The sequence below is a fragment of the Oncorhynchus tshawytscha genome, linkage group LG09 (genome assembly GCF_018296145.1).
Source record: "Oncorhynchus tshawytscha isolate Ot180627B linkage group LG09, Otsh_v2.0, whole genome shotgun sequence".
Classification (NCBI taxonomy): Eukaryota; Metazoa; Chordata; class Actinopteri; order Salmoniformes; family Salmonidae; genus Oncorhynchus; species Oncorhynchus tshawytscha.
The window spans coordinates 40,426,166-40,449,996 of NC_056437.1; the positions used below are offsets into that span (position 1 = coordinate 40,426,166).

At 43.1% G+C, this 23,831-nt stretch overlaps 1 protein-coding gene across 21 annotated transcripts in view; it reads right to left on the minus strand.

The window, feature by feature from the left end:
• Window positions 1-23,831, minus strand: part of LOC112257981 (neural cell adhesion molecule 1) — a 301,900-nt gene that overhangs the window by 66,187 nt on the left and 211,882 nt on the right. For all 21 annotated transcript variants that reach the window (XM_024431981.2, XM_024431974.2, XM_024431975.2 and 18 more), the window contains exons 2-8: window positions 21,335-21,409; window positions 20,182-20,391; window positions 17,921-18,064; window positions 16,395-16,532; window positions 15,907-16,024; window positions 13,317-13,477; window positions 13,017-13,159 (exon numbers count right to left, since the gene is read on the minus strand). In XM_024431981.2, coding sequence (XP_024287749.1) covers window positions 13,017-13,159; window positions 13,317-13,477; window positions 15,907-16,024; window positions 16,395-16,532; window positions 17,921-18,064; window positions 20,182-20,391; window positions 21,335-21,409 — 989 coding nt within the window. The remainder of the gene's footprint in view (window positions 1-13,016; window positions 13,160-13,316; window positions 13,478-15,906; window positions 16,025-16,394; window positions 16,533-17,920; window positions 18,065-20,181; window positions 20,392-21,334; window positions 21,410-23,831) is intronic.

Below are 23,831 nucleotides of genomic sequence, written 5' to 3' on the forward strand. Positions count from 1 at the left end.
GTGTGGAGGTTAAATATTTCTAAGAATATTTTTTGCATTTTGCGTTATGGTAATGAGCTTGAGCCTGTAGTCACGATCCCGGATCCGGGATGGCTAGTTTCGAGTCCGACGAGAAGGATATACTGCTTTCCTGGGAACAGGCCCAAATCCATGTCATTTGCGTGAAAAGAAGACGGGGGGAAAGTGGGTAGAGGTCGGGCTGCCTTTTGACAATTCGTAGGCGAGCGAGTAAAACCCCACTGCAAATGGCAAACATGACATCATTGGAAAATAAAATTGATGACCAATGAGCAAGATTAAACTACCAACGGGACATTAAAAACTGTAATATCTTATGTTTCACCGAGTCATGGCTGAACGACGACATGAACATCATACAGCTGGCTGTTTTGACATTGTATGGCAGGATAGAACAGCGGCCTCTGGTAAGACAAGGGATGGCAGTCTATGTATATTTGTAAACAACAGCTGGTGCACAATATCTAAGGAAGTCTCAGGGTTTTGCTCGGCTGAGGTAGAGCATCTCATGATAACCTGTAGACCACACTATCTACCTAGAGTGTTTTCATAGGTATTTTAGGTAGCCGTCTACATACCACAAATCTGTATAAACTAATTTCCACCAGCATGTTAAATGTGCAACCAGAGGGAAAACAAAACTCTAGACCCCCTTTACTCCACACACAGAGAAGTGTACAAAGCTTTCCCTCGCCCTCCATTTGGCAAATTTGACAAAGCTGAAGAACACCATACCAACCGTGAAGCACGGGAGTGGCAGTATGTTGTGGTGGTGCTTTGCTGCAGGAGGGACTGGTGCACTTCACAAAATAGATGGCATCATGAAGAGGGAAAATTATGTGGCTATATTGAAGCAACATCAAGACAACAGTGAGAAAGTTAAAGCTTGGTCACAAATGGACCTTCCAAATAGACAATGACCCCAAGCACATTTCCAAACCTATAGAGAATTTGTGGGCAGAACGGAAAAAGCATGTGCGAGCAAGGAGGCCTACAAACCTCACTCAGTTACACCAGCTCTGTCAGGAGGAATGGGCCAAAATGAACCCAACTTATTGTGGGAAGCTTGTGGAAGGCTACCCGAAACGTTTGACCCAAGGTTAAACAATTTAAAGGCAATGCTAACAAATACTTATTGAGTGCATGTAAACATCTGACCCGCTGGGAATGTAATTTAAGAAATAAAAGCTGAAATAAATCCTTCTCTCTACTATTATTCTGGCATTTAACATTCTTAAAATAAAGTGGTGATCCTATCCTAAATGTCAGGAATTGTGAAAAACTGAGTTTAAATGTAGTTGGCTAAGGTGTATGTAAACTTGACTTCAACTGTATAGAGTTCTCTGTGGAGAAACATGCTTTGAGATTCTATACAAGAAGTAGAGGGCAACTTTTCCAAGTGTTATTCAAGGGACAATTACTGACATACGGTGGAGTGAGTCAGCCAGTCCCCTTATAACTATTACTTTTCTTACACAATTCAATCAGAATCGACCACAAACAGATCGCTTTAGAAAAGCTAACACCACCACCTGAATGCAGCAATAAGAGCACAACAATAGGCTTGAAATTAGGTTATTTGCCTTACTCTAAATGCAGAACAGCGATAATGCCTTTCATTCTGACATCCTTGCATGATAGGAATATACCTAGAGGCGGACTATTCATATACAGTATAGATTTGGATGTGTAATGTATCATTCTTTACTTTAGAACCGGAACCCACAACAGGAGCTAGCCAGCTAACTAGCTGCTAGCGGTCATCAGCTAACCTTTAGCCAGGACAACTCCTGCCAGTCTGTACAGCGTGTTTCAATCCAGAGCTTATCGGACTACTTTTTCTCCATATCACTGGATTCCTACTGCAACTCTGAACCTCTTCACCTGGATCATTGCAGCTAGCTAGCTGCTATCCGATTGGCTTCTCCTGGCTAACGTCCCTGTCCCCAATAAAGTACCAATTAGTCTGGAGCTAGCCTATGTTAGGCCCATCTCTCAGCAAGCTGAAGAGATCCATCAGCCACTCCATGGGCTACAATACCTATTTTGCCAATTGGCCTGGACCCTTTTTATTGCCGATACGGAGCCCCGCAGATCCATCACGACTGGACTGCCAATGTAATCTGCCCAAGGATTTTTTTCAACAGACTCCTACAGCGCGACGTCCCCTGAATGCCCATCTGCTAGCCTGCTAGCTGCGGCCCACTAGCTGTCTAGAGCATACCGGACTGTTAGCTGAAGTGGTCCATCAGTCAATTTCTTGGGCTACTATACCTATTTTGCCAATTGGCCTGGACCCTTTTACTACACGGACCCCTGCTGATCCATCATGACTGGTCTGCCGACGTAACCGCACGAGGGGGCTACAACAACTATGATCACTCAGCTACGCATGCCTCTCCCTAATGTCAATATGCCTTGTCCATTGCAGTTTTGGTTAGTGATTGTTTTATTTCACTGTAGAGTCACCGGCCCTGCTCAATATGCCTCAGCTAACCCTCCTGTCCCACCTCCCACACATGCACTCACCTGGTTTAATTGATGTTTCTAGAGACAATATCTCTCTCATCGTCACTCAATAAATGGGTTTAACTCCACTGTATTCACATCCTACCATACCTTTGCCTGTACATTATACATTGAATCTATTCTACCGCGCCCAGAAACCTGCTATTTTTACTCTGTTCCGAACATACTAGATGAACAGTTCTTATAGCCCTTAGCCGTACCCTTATTCTACTCCTCCAGTGTTCCTCTGGTGATGTAGAGGTTAATCCAGGCCCTGCAGTGCCTTGCTCCACTCCCATTCCCCAGGCCCTCTCATTTGTTGACTTATGTAACCGTAAAATGTATGTATGTGTAAAAACAACCTAGCTAGCTAAACCTGTCCTTAGCTGACAATATAAGTCATTAACATCCAAACATGCGAAAGCATAAGAAATTAATGGTAGCTATTTGTTGCTATTGTTGGGTTCATGCATGTTAACATTAGAAGCCTCCTCCCTAAGTTTGTTTTATTCACTGCTTTAGCACCTTTCCAGAAACAAGTCTCTCACCTTTGCAGCTTGCTATAGACCACCTTCTGCCCCCAGTTGTGCCCTGGACACCATATGTGAATTGATTGCCACCCATCTATCTTCAGAGCTCGTGCTGTTAGGTGACGTAAACTGGGACATGCTTAACACCCCGGCCATCCTACAATCTAAGCTTGATGCCCTCAATCTCACACAAATGAACCTACCAGGTACAACCCCAAATCCGTAAACACAGGCACCCTCATAGATATCATCCTAACCACCCTGCCCTCCAAATACACCTCTGCTGTCTTCAACCAGGATCTCAGCGATCACTGCCCCATTGCTTGCATCAGTAATGGGTCTGCGGTCAAACGACCACCTCTCATCACTGTCAAACGCTCCCTAAAATACTTCAGCGAACAAGCCTTTCTAATCGACCTAGCCCGCGTCTCCTGGAAGGATATTGACCTCATTCCGTCAGTAGAAGATGCCTGGTTATTAAAAGTGCTTTCCTCACAATCTTAAATAAGCATGCCACATTAAAAAAAAGTAGAACCAGGAACAGACATAGCCCGGGGTTCACTCCAGACCTGACTGCCCTTGACCAGCACAAAAACATCCTGTGGTGTACGGCATTAGCATCGAATAGCCCCCGCAATATGAAACTTTTCAGGGAAGTTAAAAACCAATATACACAGGCTAGTTTTTTCAAACAGAAATTTGCATCCTGTAGCACAAACTCCAAAAAGTTCTGGGACACAGTAAAGTCCATAGAGAATAAAAGCACCTCCTCCCAGCTGCCCACTGCCCTGAGGCTAGGAAACGCTGTCACCACAATAAATTCACAATAATTGAGAATTTCAATAAGCATTTTTCTATGGCTGGCCACGCTTTCCAACTGGCCAACCCTACCCTGGTCAACAGCCCTGCACCTCCCACAGGAACTTGCCCAAGCCTCCCCCATTTCTCTTTCACCCAAATCCAGATAGCTGATGTTCTGAAAGAGCTGCAAAATCTGGACCCCAACAAATCAGCAGGGCTTGAGAATCTGGACCCTCTATTTCTAAAATGATCAGCCTAAATTGTTGCAACCCCTGTTACTAGCCTGGTTTCCGAGCTGGTCATGGGTTCACCTCAGCCACGCTCAAGGTCCTAAACAATATCATATTCACCATCGATAAGAGACAATACTGTGCAGCTGTATTCATCGACCTGGCCAAGGCTTTCCACTCGGTCAATCACCACATTCTTATCGGCAGACTCAACAGCCTTGGTTTCTCAAATGACTGCCTCGCATGGTTCACCAACTACTTCTCATACTAAGTTCAGTGTGTCAAATCGGCGGGCTTGTTGTCCGGACCTCTGGCAATCTCTATGTGGGTGCCACAGGATTAAATTCTCGGGCTGACTCTTTTCTCTGTATACATCAATGATGTCGCTCTGGCTGCTGGTGATTCTCTGATCCACCTCTATGCAGACAACACCATTATGTATACTTCTGGCCCTTTGGACACTTAACATTTTCCAGACGAGCTTCAATGCCATACAACTCTCCTTATGTGGCCTCCAACTGCTCTTAAATGCAAGTAAAACTAAATGCATGCTCTTCAACCGATTGCTGTCCGCACCTGCACGCCCGTCCAGCATCACTACTCTGGATGGTTCTGACTTAGAATATGTGGACAACTACAAATACCTAGGTGTCTGGCTAGACTGTAAACTCTCATTCCAGGCTCACATTAAGCATCTCCAATCCAAAATTAAATCTAGAATCGGGTTCCTATTTCGCAACAAAGCATCCTTCACTCATGCTGCCAAACATACCCTCGTAAAACTGACTATCCTGCCGATCCTTGACTTCGGCGATGTCATTTACAAAATAGCCTCCAACACTCTACTCAACAAATTGGATGCAGTCTATCACAGTGGCACCCATTTTGTCACCAAAGCCCCATATACTAACCACCACTGCGACCTGTATGCTCTTGTTGGCTGGCCATCGCTTCATATTCATTGCCAAACCCACTGGCTCCAGGTCATCTATAAGTCTTTGCTAGGTAAAGCCCCACCTTATCTCAGCTCACTGGTCACCATAGCAGCACCCACACGTAGCATGCGCTCCAGTAGGTATATTTTACTGGTCACCCCCCAAAGCCAATTCCTACTTTGGCCGCCTTTCCTTCCAGTTCTCTGCTGCCAAATGACTGGAACGAATTGCAAAAATCGCTAAAGCTGGAGACTCATATCTCCTTCACTAGCTTTAAGCACCAGTTGTCAGACCAGCTCACAGATCACTGCACATAGCCCATCTGTAAATAGCCTCATCCCCATACTGTTATTTTTTCTTCTTCTCCTTTGCACCCCAGTATCTCTACTTGCACATTCATCTTCTGCACATCTATCACTCCAGTGTTGAATTGCTAAATTGCAATTATTTCGCCACTATGGCCTATTTATTGCCTTACCTCCCTTATCTTACCTCATTTGCACACACTGTATATAGACTTTCTTCTATTGTGTTATTGACTGTATGTTTGTTTATTCCATGTGTAACTCTGTTGTTGTTTGTGTCACACTGCTTTGCTTTACCTTGGCCAGATCGCAGTTGTAAATGAGAACTTGTTCTCAACTAGCCTAACTGGTTAAATAAAAAAAAATAAAAAAAATATCATTCTGCTGAGCGTTTTAAGCTTTGATCGACAGTTGGAGTCCAAATGTAAAAGTATTATTCAAGGACATAAAAGGAGAACAGGAGTGTAACGCTGGGGGTGACAGAGATTCATAAATATATGTAGACACACAATCTGGAACCAAATCTGCTCTTTGAAGAAAATGCTAATGCTGTTAAGAAAAAGCAATGTCTTATTCACAAAGTATTTAACAATACCTTGCTTGTCAGGTTTCCATTTAAACATCCAAGAGTTTAAGGTAATGACGTACAAACCAAACTATGACATGCAAAATAAGGTTTGCAATGGGACACACTGATCTAGGGATTGAGTGGAAAATAAATAAATACTACTTTCCACTGAGTCCAATTGCATATAAAACCTATTTCCTCCCTCTATAAAATGCCTTCTGCCCCAATCCTTCCATGGACCTCAAAGCCCCCTGTGCTAATGATTACTAAGAGTGCTGTTAGCAACACAGAGGAACTGCAGGGGTGCAAAGTAATTGCAGGGGGATTTGGTAAGACTTTGTCCTAGTAAGAGAGAGATATAGAGGTAGAAAAAAGAGCAAAGCAGAGGAAGAGTGTGAAAGTGAGATTAAAAATGAGCGTGAAGAGTGGGTAAAGACTTTCTCACCAATGTTGCTGCCACTCGACATCATAACAGCGATTACTCACCTTGAATTCGACTAAGAATATTTCTTTAAATGAGTCAGAGGAGAGGGATTGACCCCAGACACCCGAATAGGCCCTCATCCCAGTCATTCGCAGGAGAAAGACAACGGTTTCGTGGAAGGAATTCGGGGTGCCTTGTGAGGTTTAAACAACAAGTGGATATCATGCCTTTGCCATCGGTACTATTGGTCAACGTACAATCGCTAGATAATAAAATGGATGAACTTAAAGCACATATATCCTACCAACGGGAAATTAAAAATGAATAACTTGTGTTTCACAGAGTCATGGCTGAACGACGACATGAATAACATATAGCTGGCAGGTTATACACTTTACCGGCAGGATAGAACAGCAGCCTCTGGAAAGACAAGGGGTGAAGGTATATTTGTAAACAGCAGCTGGTGCACGATATCATCAGCAAGTTTGCAGACACAACAATAGTGTGCTTGATTACCAACAATGATGAGACAGCCTACAGGGAGGTTAGTGCACTCGGAGTGTGGTGTAAGGAAAACCTCTTACTCAGCGACAACAAAACAAAAAGGAGATGATCGTGGACTTCAGGAAACAGCAGAGGGAGCAGCCCCCTATCCACATCGATGGGACAGTAGTGGAGAAGGTGGAAAGTTAAGTTCCTCGGCGTACACATCACGGACAAACTGAAATGGTCCACCCACAAAGACAGTGTGGTGAAGAAGGCACAACAGCGCCTCTTCAACCTCAGGAGGCAGAAGACATTTGGCTTGTCACCGAAGACCCTCAAACTTTTACAGATGCACATTTGAGAGCATCGTGTCGGGCTGTATCGCTGCCTGGTATGGCAACTGCACCGCCCACAACCACAAGGCTCTCCAGAAGGTAGTGCGGTCTGCACAACGCATCACCGAGGGAAAACAATCTGCCCTCCAGGACACCGACAGCACCCGATGTCACAGGAAGGCCAAAAAGATCATTAAGGACAACAACCACCCGAGCCACTGCCTGTTCACCCTGCTACCATCCAGAAAGCGAGGTCAGGAAGCTGGGACCAAGAAACTGAAAAACAGCTTCCATAAACAGCCATCACTAAACAGAGGCTGCTGCCTACATAGACTCAAATTATTGGCCACTTTAATAAATGACTCACTAGTCACTGGTCACAAATAATGCCACTTTAATAATGTTTACATATCCTACATTACTCATCTCATATGTATATACTGTATTTTATACCATTTACTGTATCTTGCCAATGCCGCTCAGCCATCGCTCATCCATATAGTTATATGTACATATTCTTATTCTATTCCTTTACATTTGTGTGTATGGGTAGTTGTTGTGGAATTGTTCAATTACTTGCTGATATTACTGCACTGTCGGAAATAGAAGCACAAGCATTTCGCTACACTCGCATTAACATCTGCTAACAACAGTTGAAGTCAGAAGTTTACATACACATTAGGTTGGAGTCAAAACTCATTTTTCAACCACTCAACAAATTCTTGTTAACAAACTATAGTTTTGGCAAGTCAGTTAGGACATCTACTTTGTGCATGACAAGTCATTTTTCCAACAATTGTGTGATAGCTTTAGAAGCTTCTGATAGGCTAATTGACATCATTTGAGTCAATTGGCGCTGTAAAATGTAGACCTCCACAGGTCTGGTTCATCCTTGGGAGCATTTTCCAAATGCCTGAAGGTACCACGTTGATCTGTACAAACAATAATACGCAAATATAAACACCACGGGGCAACGCAGCCGTCATACCACTCAGGAAGGAGACGCATTCTTTCTCTTAGAGATGAACGTATTTTGGTGTGAAAAATGCAACTCAATCCCAGAACAACAGCAAAGGACCTTGTGAAGATGCTGGAGGAACCAGGTACAAAAGTACCTTCAGTGGGGAGAACAAGTATTTGATACACTGCCGATTTTGCAGGTTTTCCAACTTACAAAGCATGTAGAGGTTTGTAATTTTGTATCATAGGTACACTTCAACTGTGAGAGATGGAATCTAAAACAAAAATCCAGAAAATCACATTGTATGATTTTTAAGTAATTAATTGGCATTTTATTGCATGACATAATTATTTGATACATCAGAAAAGCAGAACTTAATATTTGGTACAGAATCCTTTGTTTGCAATTACAGAGATCATACGTTTCCTGTAGTTTTTGACCAGGTTTGCACACACTGCAGCAGGGATTTTGGCCCACTCCTCCATGCAGACCGTCTCCAGATCCTATAGGACATATGTCAATATGTCCTATATCGACATAACCTGAAAGCCCGTTCAGCAAGGAAGACTCCACTGCTCCAAAATCGACATAAAAAAGCATATGGGGACAAAGATCGTACTTTTTGGAGAAATGTCCTCTGGTCTGACGAAACAAAAATAGAACTGTTTGGCCATAATGACCATTGTTATGTTTGGAGGATAAAGGGGGATGCTTGCAAGCCGAGGAACACCATCCCAACCATGAAGCACGGGGGTGGCAGAATCATGTTGTGGGGTTGCTTTGCTGCAGGAGGGAGTGGTGCACTTCACAAAATAGATGGCCTCATGAGGCAGGAAAATTATTTAGATATATTGAAGCAACATCAAGACATCAGTCAGAAAGTTAAAGCTTGGTCGCAAATGGGTCTTCCAAATGGACAATAACCACAAGTATACTTCCAAAGTTGTGGCAAAATGGCTTAAGGACAACAAAGTCAAGGTATTGGAGTGGCCATCACAAAGCCCTGACCTCAATCTTACAGAAAATGTGTGGTTAGAACTGACAAAGCGTGTGCGAGCAAGGAGGACTACTAACCTGACTCCGTTACACCAGCTCTGTCAGGAGGAATGGGTCAAAATTTATCCAACTTATTGTGGGAAGCTTGTGGAAGGCTACCCGAAATGTTTGATCCAAGTTAAACAATTTAAAATGCAATGCTACCAAATACTAATTGAGTGTATGTAAACTTCTGACCCACTGGGAAAGTGATGAAATAAATAAAAGCTGAAATAAATAATTATCTCTACTATTTTTCTGACATTTCACATTCTTAAAATAAAGTGGTGATCCTAACTGACCTAAGACAGGGAATTTTTAATAGGATTAAATGTCAGGAATTGTGAATACTGAGTTTAAATGTATTTGGCTAAGGTGTATGTAAACTTCTGACTTCAACTATATGTTTATGAGAACAAAAACATGTTATTTTATATCTAAGGACGTCTCAAGGTTTTTCTCGCCTGAGGTAGAGGATATCATGATAAGCTGTCGACCACACTATCTACCTAGAGAGTTTTCATCTTTATCCTTCATAGCGGTCCATTTACCAGCACAAACCAATGCAGACACTAAGACCGCACTCAATGAGCTGTATACGGCCATAAGCAAAAAGGAAAGTGCTCATCCAGAGGTGGCGCTCCTAGTGGCCCGGGACTTTAATGCAGGGAAACTTAAATCCCTTTTATCTCATTTCTACCAGCAGTTTAAATGTGCAACCAGAGAGGGGAAAAAAAACTCTTGACCACCTTTACTTCATACAAGGGGACACGTACAAAGCTCTCCCTCGCCCTCCATTTGGCAAATTTGACCATAATTCTATCCTCCTGTTTCCTGCTTATAAGCAAAAACTAAAGCAGGAAGCACCATTGACTCAGTCAACAGAAAAGTAGTCAGATGAAGCAAATGCTAAGCTACAGGACTGTTTTGCTTGCACAGACTGCAAAATGTTCTGGGGTTTTTCCAATGACATTGAGGAGTACACCACAGTCACTGGCTTCATCAATAAGTGCATCGATGACGTAGTCCCCACAGTGACTGTACAGACATACCCCAACCAGAAGCCATGGTTTAAAGGCAACATCCGCATTGAGATAAAAGGGTAGAGCTGCTTCTTTCAAGGAGCGGGACACTAACCTGGAAGCTTATAAGAAATGCCCTCTGATGAACCATCACAGGCAAAGCGTCAATACAGGACTAAGATCGAATCATACTACACCGGCTCCGACACGTATCGGATGTGGCAGGGCTTGCAAACTATTACAGACTACAAAGGGATGCACAGCCGAGAGCTGCCCAGTGACTCGAGCCTACCAGACGAGCTAAATTACGTCTATGCTCGCTTCGAGGTAAGTAACACTGAAACATGGATGAGAGCATCAGCTGATCCGGATGACTGTGTGATCACACTCTCCGCAGCCAATGTGAGTAAGACCTTTAAACAGGTCAACATTCACAAGGCCGCAGGGCCAGACGGATTTCCAGGACGTGTACTCCGAGCATGTGCTGACCAACTGGCAAGTGTCTTCACTGACATTTTCAACCTCTCCCTGTCTGAGTCTGTAATACCAACATGTTTCAAGCAGACCAACATAGTCACTGTGCCCAAGAACAATAAGGTAACCTGACTAAATGACTACCGACCTGTAGCACTCATGTCAGTAGCCATGCAATGCTTTGAAAGGCTGGTCATGGCTCACATCAACACCATTATCCCAGAAACCCTAGATCCAATTCAATTTGCATACTGCCTCAACAGATCATGCCATCTCTATTGCACTTCACACCTGGACAAAAGGAACACCCATGTGAGAATGCTATTCATTGACTACAGCTCAGCATTCAACATCATAGTGCCCTCAAAGCTCATCACTAAACTAAGGATCCTGGGACTAAAAGCCTCCCTCTGCAACTGAATCCTGGACTTCCTGACGGTCACCCCCAGGTGGTAAGGGTAGCTAACAACACATCCGCCACACTGATCCTCAGGGATGTGATCAGTCCCCTCCTGTACTTCCTGTTCACTCATGACTGCACGGCCAGGCACGACTCCAACACCATCATTAAGTTTGCCGATGACACAACAGTGGTAGGCCTGATCACTGACAATGACGAGACAGCCAATGAGGAGGAGGTCAGAGACCTGACCGTGTGGTGCGAGGACAACAACCTCTCCCTCAACGTGATCAAGACAAAGGAGATTATTGTGGACTACAGGAAAAGGAGGACCGAGCATGCCCCCATTCTCATCGACGGGGCTGTAGTGGAGCAGGTTGAGAGCTTCAAGTTCTTTGGTGTCCACATCACCAACAACTAACAAGGTCTAAGCACACCAACACAGTCTAGAAGAGGGCACGACAAAATCTATTCCCCCTCAGGACGCTGAAAAGATTTGGCATGGGTCCTCAATCATCAAAAGGTACAACAGCTGCACCATCAAGAGCATACTGATGGGTTGCAACACTGCCTGATATGGCAACTTTTCAGCCTCCAACCACAAGACATTACAGAGGGTAATGGTACGGACCAGCCATCCAGGACCTCTATACCAGGTGGTGTCAGAGGAAGGCCCTAAAAATTGTCAAAGACTCCAGCCACCCTAGTCATAGACTTCTCTGCTACCGCACGGCAAGCAGTACCAGAACGCCAAGTCTAGGTCCAAGAGGCTTCTAAACACCTACCCCCAAGCAATAAGACTCCTAATAAAATGGCTACCCAGACTATTTGCATTGCCCCCCCCCTTTTTACACTGCTGCTACTCTGCTATTATCTATGCATAGTCACTTTAAAAACTCTACCTACATGTACATACTACCTCAATTGCCTCGACTGGCCAGTGCCGCCGCACCGGTACCCCTGTATATAGCATTGCTTTTAACTGCATTGTTGGTTAAGGGCTTGTAAGCATTTCACTGTAAGGTCTACACTTGTTGTATTTGGCACAAGTTACATAACATTTGGTTTGATGACTGAATATTGATGAGAGCTGTTAGCAGTTGTCGATGGATATTGCTTGACTGTTTGGATGAGAATACATTAAATTATGGAAAGCAACTGCTGCGCAATTACTAATTACCTTAAATATGCTGAGATGCAGCTGCACCTGGGGTTCAGCGATTGCTGCTGCATTTCTTTCATTGTTTGAGTATACAATGACTTGGAATGGCTGGTAGTAAAGGGATATGACAGCATTCCGGGGCAACGTCAGATAGGACCATTCCCTGAAACACGTGCCTCGAAATGAACACTAGTTCAGATGTGGTGGTTTAAGGGCTTTCAAAGACAATCAAAAGCTTGGTTTTCAATCCCAAAATGTGAACTGCACCACAAGAGGTGGGAGGGATTTGAGTGCAATCTATGCATTCACAGTGACTATGCAAACAGCAAAATCAAACTACCGAACCCTGATAAGATCAGAATTTAAGCGTGTCAAAAGGTTACAGGAATTCGAGCGGATGACCGGATTTGCATCTGTTCGATTGTATCAGATTTTTTTTCTCAATCAAATCTGGGTGGATATACTGTACAGCGTATAGTCACAACAACCCAACATATATTGAGTTTCATTACCTGACCATTTGAATATCATACCTGGTAATTCTTGTTTAGAGGCTCCTGTAGAAGGAGAAACCAATGCATGAAACCATCAGGACAGATTAGTACATGTCCACTGGCTTTTAATGTTGGACTTGCTCAATTGAATTTTGAACAGGTTTTGTATAATGCCATGAATGAAATAGAGCTGTGCTTGCTTTTTAGGTTTCCTATCAATATTCAGGACAGTGATGGATCGGTCAGTAGGCACTCTGAGTGACATACCCTGTCCACCACAGCTCAGGCCCCTGATTGCAAGCCTCCCCTGGTCCCCAGACACCAGTACCTGCTCTCCCTCTGTGAAGATCCTGCGGCCAAAGCTCCAGGTGATGGTGGGGGTGGGGTCTCCTGAGGCCTCGCAGGTCAGGGTGATCTGCTCCTCCAGCTCTGATGCAGTCTGGTTGACCAGGTAGGTGATCTTAGGTTGCACTAGAGAAGGTAAAAATACAATAAATTGATGGATGACAATGGAATACATTACTTGTATGCACATTGCTATAGTAAAACCAATAAAACCAATTCTAAAGCCCAAAAACACAACATTATTTTACCACTATTATTTTAATAGTAATTATTTTGCTCTTACCGAACACATTCAAGCTGACTTCCTCCTCTTTCTCCCCGGCCTTGTTCCGGGCGATGCACGTGTAATCTCCTTCATCCACTTTCTTGACATCTTTTATTATCAGCTCCGAGCCGTCGTTGTTCAGTCCGTACTTATCGTCCGACTCAAGGACAATGTTGTTACTGAGGGGGGAAAGGCAGAAATGCAGAGTTCACGTCACTGATGTCTGTCTCCACAACATGAAGGTAAAAATAGTCGTCTTCACTTCACTCTGTATGATCTTTTTTGGGGGCCATATCTCAGTAGAGCAGCTGCTAAACAAAAGGCCTGGCTCAGAACCATAATGTCACGTTGGCATGAAGAGATTCGGGAGAGGCGCAGGGAACATGTAATACTTTTTAAAAATTATTCCCCAAATTACGGCGTTGAAATCCAAACCCAAACAAAAGAGAGAGGAGTACCTTGAATAAATAACACACGGGACGAGACCCGTAATCATCTGCACAATCCACAAGGGCACGAAAGCCAAAACACACAGCACAGGTACTCACACGCACCAACGGACAATGTAACAATAAATTGACAGCACCATGGTGAACAAAGGGCACATACAGTATATTCCATTTGTACAAATACAATCAGTGGGAATAGGGGCCAGGTTTGCGCAATGAAAGTTCCAGAGGGACCCGTGACAGTACCCCCCCGCTTGCAGTGCAACGACACTGGTCTCGGGGACGATCACAGAAACGCAGTGCGGGTCGATCAGGACCCGATGCAGCTGCCGAAGTTGCGGCGGAGTTGCGAGCAGTAGCATCGGACAGACCGGTTGTGGTGGTGTCGGATAGGCCAGTTGTTGCTGCTGAAGTTGCGCCGTCGGACGGACCCGTTGTGGCGACCCAGTGGCAGCTGCCGAAGTTGCGGCGGCGCCGGACGGACCAGTCACACCGTCGTCGGACGGGCCATTCCCGCTGTCTCCCTCAATGGTCGATTATTCTGTCACTTTGGCATGAAGAGATTCGGGAGACAGGCGCAGGAATGCGTAATAGTTTTTTAAATTATACTCCAAATTACAGCATGCTGTGTAAAGGCATGGGGACGAAGACCAAATAAACACGTAACAAAAAAACACAGGGTTGAAACCCAAACAGAGCGAGGAGTACCTTGAATAAATAACACACGCACATTAACACACCGGATGTCACGCCCTGGTCGAAGTATTTTGTGTTTATCTTCATTTATTTGGTCAGGCCAGGGTGTGGCATGGGTTTTTGTATGTGGTGTGTATGTATTGGGATTGTAGCTTAGTGGGGTGTTCTAGTTAAGTCTATGGCTGTCTGAAGTGGTTCTCAATCAGAGGCAGGTGTTTATCGTTGTCTCTGATTGGGAACCATATTTAGGCAGCCATATTCTTTGAGTGTTTTGTGGGTGATTGTCCTTAGTGTCCTTGTTCCTGGCTCTGTGTTAGTTTACACTATTATAGGCTGTTTCGGTTTTCGTTACGTTCTTTGTTTTGTAGTGTTTAATATTGATTCGTGGTTTACGTTTGTTTATTAAACATGGATCGCAATCTACACGCTGCATTTTGGTCCGACTCTCCTTCACCACAAGAGAACCGTTACACCGGACAAGACCCATAATCATCTGCGCAATCCACAAGGGCACGAAAGCCAAAACACACAGCACAGGTACTCACACGCACCAACGGACATTGTGACAATAATCGACAGCACCATGGTGAACAAAGGGCACATCTATACAAATACAATCACTGGGAATAGGGGCAAGGTGTGCGCAAGGAAAGTTCCAGAGGGATCCGTGACACATAAAACCAATGTCTTTAGAGCTACTGACCAGACATCCAGGACAGAAAGTTTTTTTTCTTTGTTTCTCTGGCTCTGCTTTGTTACCATAGCTGCATCATGGCTGTTTTACAAAGGGACTACATCCATAGGATGGTGATACACTGTATGATGTCAAGTTAAGGAATTTCTTCGGCACTCTTGACCGAGCACTCTCTTTGAACCATGACATGCCTGAGCCTCCCTTGAACTCTAAATCAGATGTGCACACACTGAGTTTGGACTGCGGTCCCACATCTGTATGCTTCTAAGAGCTTCAATCCTGAAGCAGCCTCTAAGGGATACCAAATGACAGGCCTGTCGGCGGCCAGGAAATAAATAAAGAATGTTAGGAGTTTCTGCCCCCCTACTCCCTCCCTTCACCCTACCTCGCTTGTCTCCTTCCTCCTCTGGCGAGGCCCAGCCCTTACGGGTGCATCTCCTCATCCTCCTTATCCTTCTCATTCGTTTACACTCCAAGAGGAGCTCGAGAAGCAGTGTTGGAATTATTCTCATACTATACTAGAGGGCCCGTTGTGTCAACAGTTATGCTGAGGATATATCAAACAAATGAGCTTTGGCCATCTTCAAGGTACTACATAAATATAATTCAACACTGTTGACCATCCTCTTATGAGAATGCTGACCAAAAAAAATTGAAAAAAAGTTTAAAATAAACAACCCTTATTCACTTCACAGTCACCTCCTCAACCAGTCACAACAAGCCAGTTTGTTTATGCTCATTAAAAGACAAGGTGGTCGGTGTGACGTACCGGGCCCAGGTGACTGTGGGTTCAGGGAAGCCGTCAGCGTCACAGGCCAGCATCACAGACTGGTTGACGTCCGCCGTGGCATTCATCTCCGACTGCCTGGTGCGGATGCTAGGGAGCACTGAAACACAGACAGACATGGATACAAGCATTACTCAAAGATACAGAGGTCACACGTGAGTAGGAAATAAGTTATACTAAGATGATACTAAGATAAGGCATTTTAAGGGTGTTATATGCTTGTAAAAAGTCTTCAAATGTATAATCAGATCATGATTCACTATACTGGTTGATTAAGTATGATAGGAGAAAATACATGTTACTGTATGCTTGATACAGGCTTATTTTCATAATTCTGTAATGGTGCTCATAACAGCACAGTATTGCATTTATAACTACACTATATTCTAATTGTGCTCGGATGCAAATCCCATTGCGAGAGCATAGGCGGTGAAAGAGGGGTATGGTGAGAGGGAGGATGTGGTACTCACCGTTGACGATGACCTTGATGATCTTTAGGTCAATCTCTCCCCTGGTCATTACACGAGCCTCACAGGTGTACGCCCCTTCATCTGTTTTCTTGATGCCTCGGATCTGGAGGTGGTTGTTGGTCAGGATCTTAAATCGAACTATGAAAAACCGCAAGAGAAGGAAACAGAGAAGGGTCATTTATCCTTAACAGTGGGTGGTGTAGGTTTAAGACAAGTCAACATGGTAAAAGCACACATACTGTGCGACTTCAGGAGGCATGGTCTCCGTTACAGAGGAATGCTGTATCCGCCCCCCCAATGTAACAATGTAAATGCATTGCATGAGTTATTTCTGGTGGCTGGAAACATAAGGAGGGGTGGAGAGAACATACCTTTTTTAAATAGGACCATATGATAGGGTACATAACTCACCATCAGCAATAGATTGATCTGTAATATTAGTGGCATAAATTCATTAAAAGAAAGCTCTACCATCCATCAACTGGAATAATGTCTATTTACCAATGTTCATTTAGAAAAATTAAATGCCATACTTTTCACTGTGATATTTCTTTACATTGCTCCACAGAGCATTGCCATGACATGGTGCTTCTAACAGCGTTGTATACGAGAATACGTGTCTAATTCTATATCCTTTATATCCATACTGTAGTAAATGTGGTAAAACATGGTAATGTAAACATACAGATGCTGAAACCACTACTACTTCTTGAATTGCGTCATCAAAGCTCTACTATGTAAATATTCTATGAACCCTCTAAGTTCAAACATCTGGCAGCCAGCGTATAAATATTGTATGGCAACTGTGTTCTGTTAACCCTCTTCTGAAGCGGTGCCAGATGTATATCTGGTTTACTGAATGTGTATTTGGGCAAAAGCTTTGAATTCATTAACCAGACTTTTTAAATAGCTCTCTGAGCTGTGAAACACATATTAGCATGAAAAAGACTTGTAATTTGAGCTATAAGCACATGCAGCTTTGATAAGGAAAAGGTTAACTGGAGCAATGTGGAAAATGGTATTTACATAAGCAGTATGGGTTTCAATCTGGGCTACAATTAGTGGTTTTCCAGTGAAAAACACAACCCGTCCAGGGTCCAAGAAAACACCACACACCAGAGCGCTGCGGTCACCCTTTGCTTCCCAGTGGTTGCAAGAGGGAGGGGTCCTCTAAGGTTAAAATAGTGCAATATGGAGAGAAACAAAATCCTTCAGGCAGCATCCCACTCGACTTGACTAAATAGTCTAAATATGAACCCTTCAAATTATTTCACAACCGACAACAACCATTCCTCCTGATCAAGAAATATCTTGTTTCCTGTTCTCTCTTCATCCATTATGTCAGAACACTTGAATTATCAAAAGGCAGGGCTGTGCACTTAGGGAGGGAGCGAGTGGGGGGGGTGAATGAAAACAAGTTGGCAGATAGATGAAAGCAAATTTAAAAAATGGTAAAGGGGAGAGCCGCATGACTCTGGCAGTAGGCAACTCACACATTGGCACATCGAACTGTGCACAAGCCTTACCGTCTTTTGCAACCTGGATCTTTGAGCCTTTGTGCTTCCAGATGATGTCAGCAGGAGGCGAGCTGACGACGTCACAGATGATGTCAGCGTCATCCCCTTCATTGAACTCCTGTGGGGAAGGGGCGTTCTTGAAGGTTATCTTTTCTGTAGGGGAGAAGAATAGAAGTCCACCGTCAACTGGATTTCCTGAACCAGTCAACAAACTTAATTAACCAACATGTTCTATGGCAAGCACTTTCTTTGTTACCCAGTCTATGCATTTGAAAGAGTGCTACCTGTAGTGGCATTCCATCTGTTCATTCCATCTGTTCAAAAATAATATACTTCATACTATACAGTTAGTATAGTTGTATATGCTGGTTCTCTAAATGAAGATACAATGTTGGATATCATTACAATGATACTAGGGCAAAGATACAATCAACAATACCGCATATTATTTTTCCAAGACCTGCTCACCACTCCAAGTCAGTATCAGGTAATCCCAACAATAAATTATCAGCATACTGCAGACCTTCAACAGGTAACCCTCATTGACTCTTGTTTTAACTCGCGTCCTCGCTCGATGCATAAGCCCAATGGTTCAGTTCTAGACAATCTTGTACCTATACCAATTCAAACCAATCCTATGGCATTTTCAAATAAGGGGTTACCTACTGATCATAGCATGCTTGTATTAGAGACTTCATCTGACCTTAAGTCCCGCAGCTGCGGTCTTGGATTTGTTAATGTAAATGCAAGAAGTTTGATTTCAAAGGTGGAATCAATCCAATGTGGACATTCTGGTCATTTCTGAAACGTGCTGATGTGTCTGTCAGTTTATAATGTTTCCAGATTAGACAGAATTGGCAGAGGTGGGGGTGTTGTCATATTTACAAAGGACAATTTGGATGTTTCTGTATCTCTTGCTACCTCTGTCCCTAAGCATTTTGATTGGCTCGCTCTTAATGTGGGCCGTGGTCATAATAACCAGCAGACACTAGTAGGAGTGTATCACCCTACCTCTGCTCCCTCATGTGCTCTTAACCAATTCATCTGAAATTTAAGTATGGTAATCTGAACTATTCATTATGGTCAATTTTAATATTAATTAGAAGACTCCAGGGTCAGATACGCTGAAATATATTTAGCTGATATCAGCTGATAACTGAGCCAACACGGCCGAATCCTAAAGAAATTGGACAGTGAGGTTAGATTAACAATAATTTAAGCTTTCTGCCCATTTAAGACATGTCTATGTCCTGGAAAGTTTGCTGTTACTGATGTGTTAATCACATCAGCGCACGTTAACTCAATCGTCCCAGTATAGGGACATCGGTCCCTTACAGGTTTTAAGAAACTAAGATTTAAAGTGGGCTTTTTTTTTTAGAGAAACAGATCTAGTCTCTCTTGTCAGTAGGAAGCAGATGGTGCAGTCAACCTTTGTCTGTTCTTGATTATGGTGATACTATTTATCAAAGTACAGTTGCCTCTACTCTTAAATTCCTGGATGATGTTTTTCATAGCGGCCTTTGTTTTTAATTACAGGAGACAGTTTTATTACTCATCACTGTATTCTTTCCCAAAATGTTGTGCTGAACCTCTTTGAATTCACATAGATTTCATCATTATGCTCTGTTTGTTTACAATGCCCTGCTCCACAAGCTTCTGACTTACCTAACTTCACTGTTAAAATTTAAAATGACAAGTTATCAAACCCATTCACAAGGTTGGTTAACTCTGGACACACCTTTGGCGTTCACAGAATTAAGTAAGTTATCCTTTAGATTTCTTGATCCACATGTTTTGAATGATCTCCAAAATGCATTTCGAATAGATGCTTTAGTGTCCCTAGAGCAGTTCAGGCAGAGGACAGAGGATTCTTTTATAATGAGGAATGTGTTTATTTTAGTTGAATGTGTTTTCTGTGTATTGTGTATATTTGTCTTTGTCTGTGCAATATGTGTTGTGCTTTATTATAATTTGTTTCATATTGTATTTGCTTTTTTATGCATTTTATGCAATTGCATATGCAGGGCTCCCTCACAAAGAGAGACACTGGTCTTAATGGTGACTCCCTGATTAAATAAATGTAAATAAATAATGTGGGAGGCCAATTGAAGTAAACAAATATGAACAGAATATGCAGACAATTTTAAATTACATTCTTCAAAATTACATTGTGCACAGATAATACAGTGAGAGGATTTCCTTTAGTGGTAATCCGCTAAAGTACAATGAAGAATAGGACCTTGTTCCAAGCAGTTTGAGAGGGAACTTACGGAAGATTTTAACGTTGACGGTGCCCTGAGACTCCTTGTCTCCATTTTTGGCAACACACTTGTAGATGCCGGCATTGTCCACGTTGGCGTTATAGATCGTGAGAGTGGATGAGGACTCGTCGTTGCGGTTCACGAGGATGTCCTGTCGGTTCGGTAGGAGCTTCTCGCCGTTCGGGGCATACCAATCAATGTCCTTTACATCTCCGACAACTGAGGGACGAATAGAGGCAGGGTGGACGTGTGAGTAGAGTGCAAATGCACTGTTTATGTGTCTACAGCAGTTCATATGATTGACAACAGAGAAGAATGTGCTGCTTTGCGAGATGTGTCTGAGGTATGCATTATAGCTTTTTTTTAAAGGTTAACAGGCTTCTCTACTTAGCAAAATAACATCCATTCTAATGCTGTTTAAGTCACCTCTGCAAGATGAAAATCTGTCATGAACATGAGATAAAACCTAAAAAGTATATAACGTAGGCATAATGTCACAACATCTCACTCTTAACAAAGACGTGAATATCCTGACAAACTAGACCGAGTAAACATTGTTTTGGTACAAATGGATTAATACTAGGCCAGCATTCCCTAGGGCTACCTGCTTCAAGGACTCCATGCATGTTTTATTACATATTTGCTCAGATGATGCACTACCTCAAATAAAATAAAAATTACAAATGAAAACTTGAGAAGTTCTATCGCAATCTCCACCATTGATGTTTTGAAAGGGCAAAGCAAAGTCACGTGTCCTGGTTTCTTTCACTCCCTCCTCATTTATAATGGAATAAAGAAGTGTTGAGAAAAACAGTATTTTGCAGACTTTTTTTTACTGCAAAAGAAGTACACAGCTGGCCACAGTTCTTTTCATTCACGGGAAACATCATTAAAGTGAGATGGTTTCATCTTTCTACCATGACGTGTTGAGCCACTCTACTGTCTTTGCTATTCCACAACAGGACTCTGACCTGCAGCAGTCTGCCAGTAGTGTGTGTGGGTGTAACAACCACAGTTGCAGGTTAGCATCCCGGGAAGCCCATGCTACTGCATCCATGAGAACTGCTGTAGCACCTGCACTTTATTTGGAATCCTCTGTCCGAATACAGAAGCTAAGGGGGGGTTGCTGTTGTGGAGGCGACGGTATCTGTACCACACCTACCTTCACAGAGGAAGAATTTGGACTCCCCCATACTGATCTCTCCTTGCATCGGGGTGATCTCCACCTGCAGGGAGGCTGGAAGAGAAAAACACAGAGAGCAGGTCTCAGAACAGTTAAAGTAAACATTTGTTTAGAAAGAGCAGGTCCTAGAGCAGTTGTGCCCAAGGGGAGAACGACTATGACAGGATGACACAGGGGCAAAGCACAGTGAGGCAAGGCAAGACACACATTTTAATGCATCAACAATTTGCCTGAACATCTGCTGCTGATCAACCTGAGATGAGCCGTTTCCCACCTTTCACTTTTCCATATGATGCTGCATTTATGCCGTTATTTGGATTTTATTGACAAACAAGCATTTTATTATTTGCATGACAAAGTCAGAGTTGGTATGCCAAGACAACAAATGGAAACACATAAACCCACATTGTAGGCTTATAGGCCTCAGTAGCATGTATTTTTGGACCTCTAGATGTGTAAATTGTCAGAGACTTGGCAAGGTCCCAGCATTGCTAGTGCGCATGTGATATTGGGCTGTGTAAACTGGATGCAACCGGGATATACTCTAGACGGCCCAAGAATCGACGTATACAAACGTGAGTAGATTTAGTTGAAAACAACGGGCGGACATCTTGGACGCATTCTCCAGTTCTTTTATACCTCAGTGGCAATTACTCAGGCGTCTGGCGACTTGATATTTTATTCATTTTTTAACCTTTTAACTAGGCAAGTCAATTAAGAACAAATTCTCATTTACAATGACGGCCTACCAAAAGGCCTCCTGCGGGGCCTGGGATTAAAAATATATTAAATAAATATATAGGACAATACACACATCATGACGATGCAGCGAACTGAAAAGACAAGCGACCCAAGGATGTATGTGCTTTGTGGACCTTTAACTGAATTTAACTGGCAGAACTGGTATTGTATGTGAAGGATTACGGCTACAGTAGATATCTCAGATAGGGGGGAGTGAGGCCTAAGAGGGTTTTTATAAATAAGCGTCAACCAGCGGGTCTTGCGACAGGTACACAGAGATGACCAGTTTACAGTGGAGTATAGAGTGCAGCGATGTGTCCTATAAGGAGCATTGGTGGCAAATCTGATGGCCGAATGGTAAAGAACATCAAGCCGCTCGAGAGCACCCTTACCTGCTGATCTAAAATGGCACCTAAAAGCCTCGATTTTCACTCAAGACTAATGAAAGCCACCTAACTGAGGTATCCCAGTGTTCTCTATTTTTCATCTTTCACAGACTGCACACCCAGGAAGTGTAATTCCATAAATCATAGCATATTCGCTTCCTGAGATGCTACCTAATACATTTCATCTTTCTGCATCAGCTAAAGCAGGTGACACAGATGAGATTTAGAATGTACCGAAGAGAAGCAGCTGGTGTTTGTTCTCTTCTGCTTTGCTGGATAAATTAAAGAGGAATCAACTCCCAACTTGGTGAGAGACAAGAGAGATTTACTCAACATTTTCATACCTGAAAGATTTACATAATCTTAACCCTAGGTGTGCCGGGACGACAGCAGACTCTTTCTTCAAAAGTTCTCTGATCTGTCATGGCCTATTTTGGAAATGTTCTCTTCACAAAACAGGTCAGGCCCTCTCTCTCTCTGCCAAGATCTGTGCCTCAAGAGTGAAGCACAGAGTGCAAAGCCGATACAACATTGAATCCTAATATGAACTTAACATAAGATTTACCATGACTAGGCTGACACTATTCATACATTGTCTCTCTACCAACCCTGTTAGATGTCAGGTTGAACCCAGGTGATACTCAGCTCAGCTGCATTCAACTGACCTGATTCTGGGCTGGTACCTCAAACTGGCTGTGCAGCAACCACCAACGCATAAGAGCTAATGCTAAAGCTAACACATAGTCGACTAGGAGGGACACAGCGGTGGCTGTCTGTGCTGTGCTTTTTAAACCCTCCCTCACAGTATGGCAGACTGACAGCACTGTTAAACTTCAGCTAAAATAACAGGGGAGAACAGACATTAAATGTGCAATATGCAGAAATGCTCCACCATTTCATGGTTGCTAAAATTAGAATAGTTAACCTAATTTCAGTTTATGTTACAAAATAAGCAATGTAGTGTAGAGAATCATTGTACCATCTAACCTGCTTTGAAATATATTTTCAATAACAGACAAATATTGTATTGTCAGGTGTTTTAAGCTGGTGTACAGAACCAAAAGTAAAAGATGCAAAAACGCAACTTAAGAACGGAAGCATAGACATAGCGCACATAGAACAGATCTACTGCTTCTCAGACTTACTTTCAATGAGAAGGACAGATCTATAACTGACATTTCTATGTGAATTTGGTCATGTCATCCAAAAGTTACATATTGCAGCTTTAATGGAAACAAGAAAATACCTTTCCTTGTATCTAACAGAGCCCATTCCATTATACATTGTGACATTTGGTAACCCTTTACTCGACACCTAGCAGTCATAACCATGTCATAATATGCCATAAC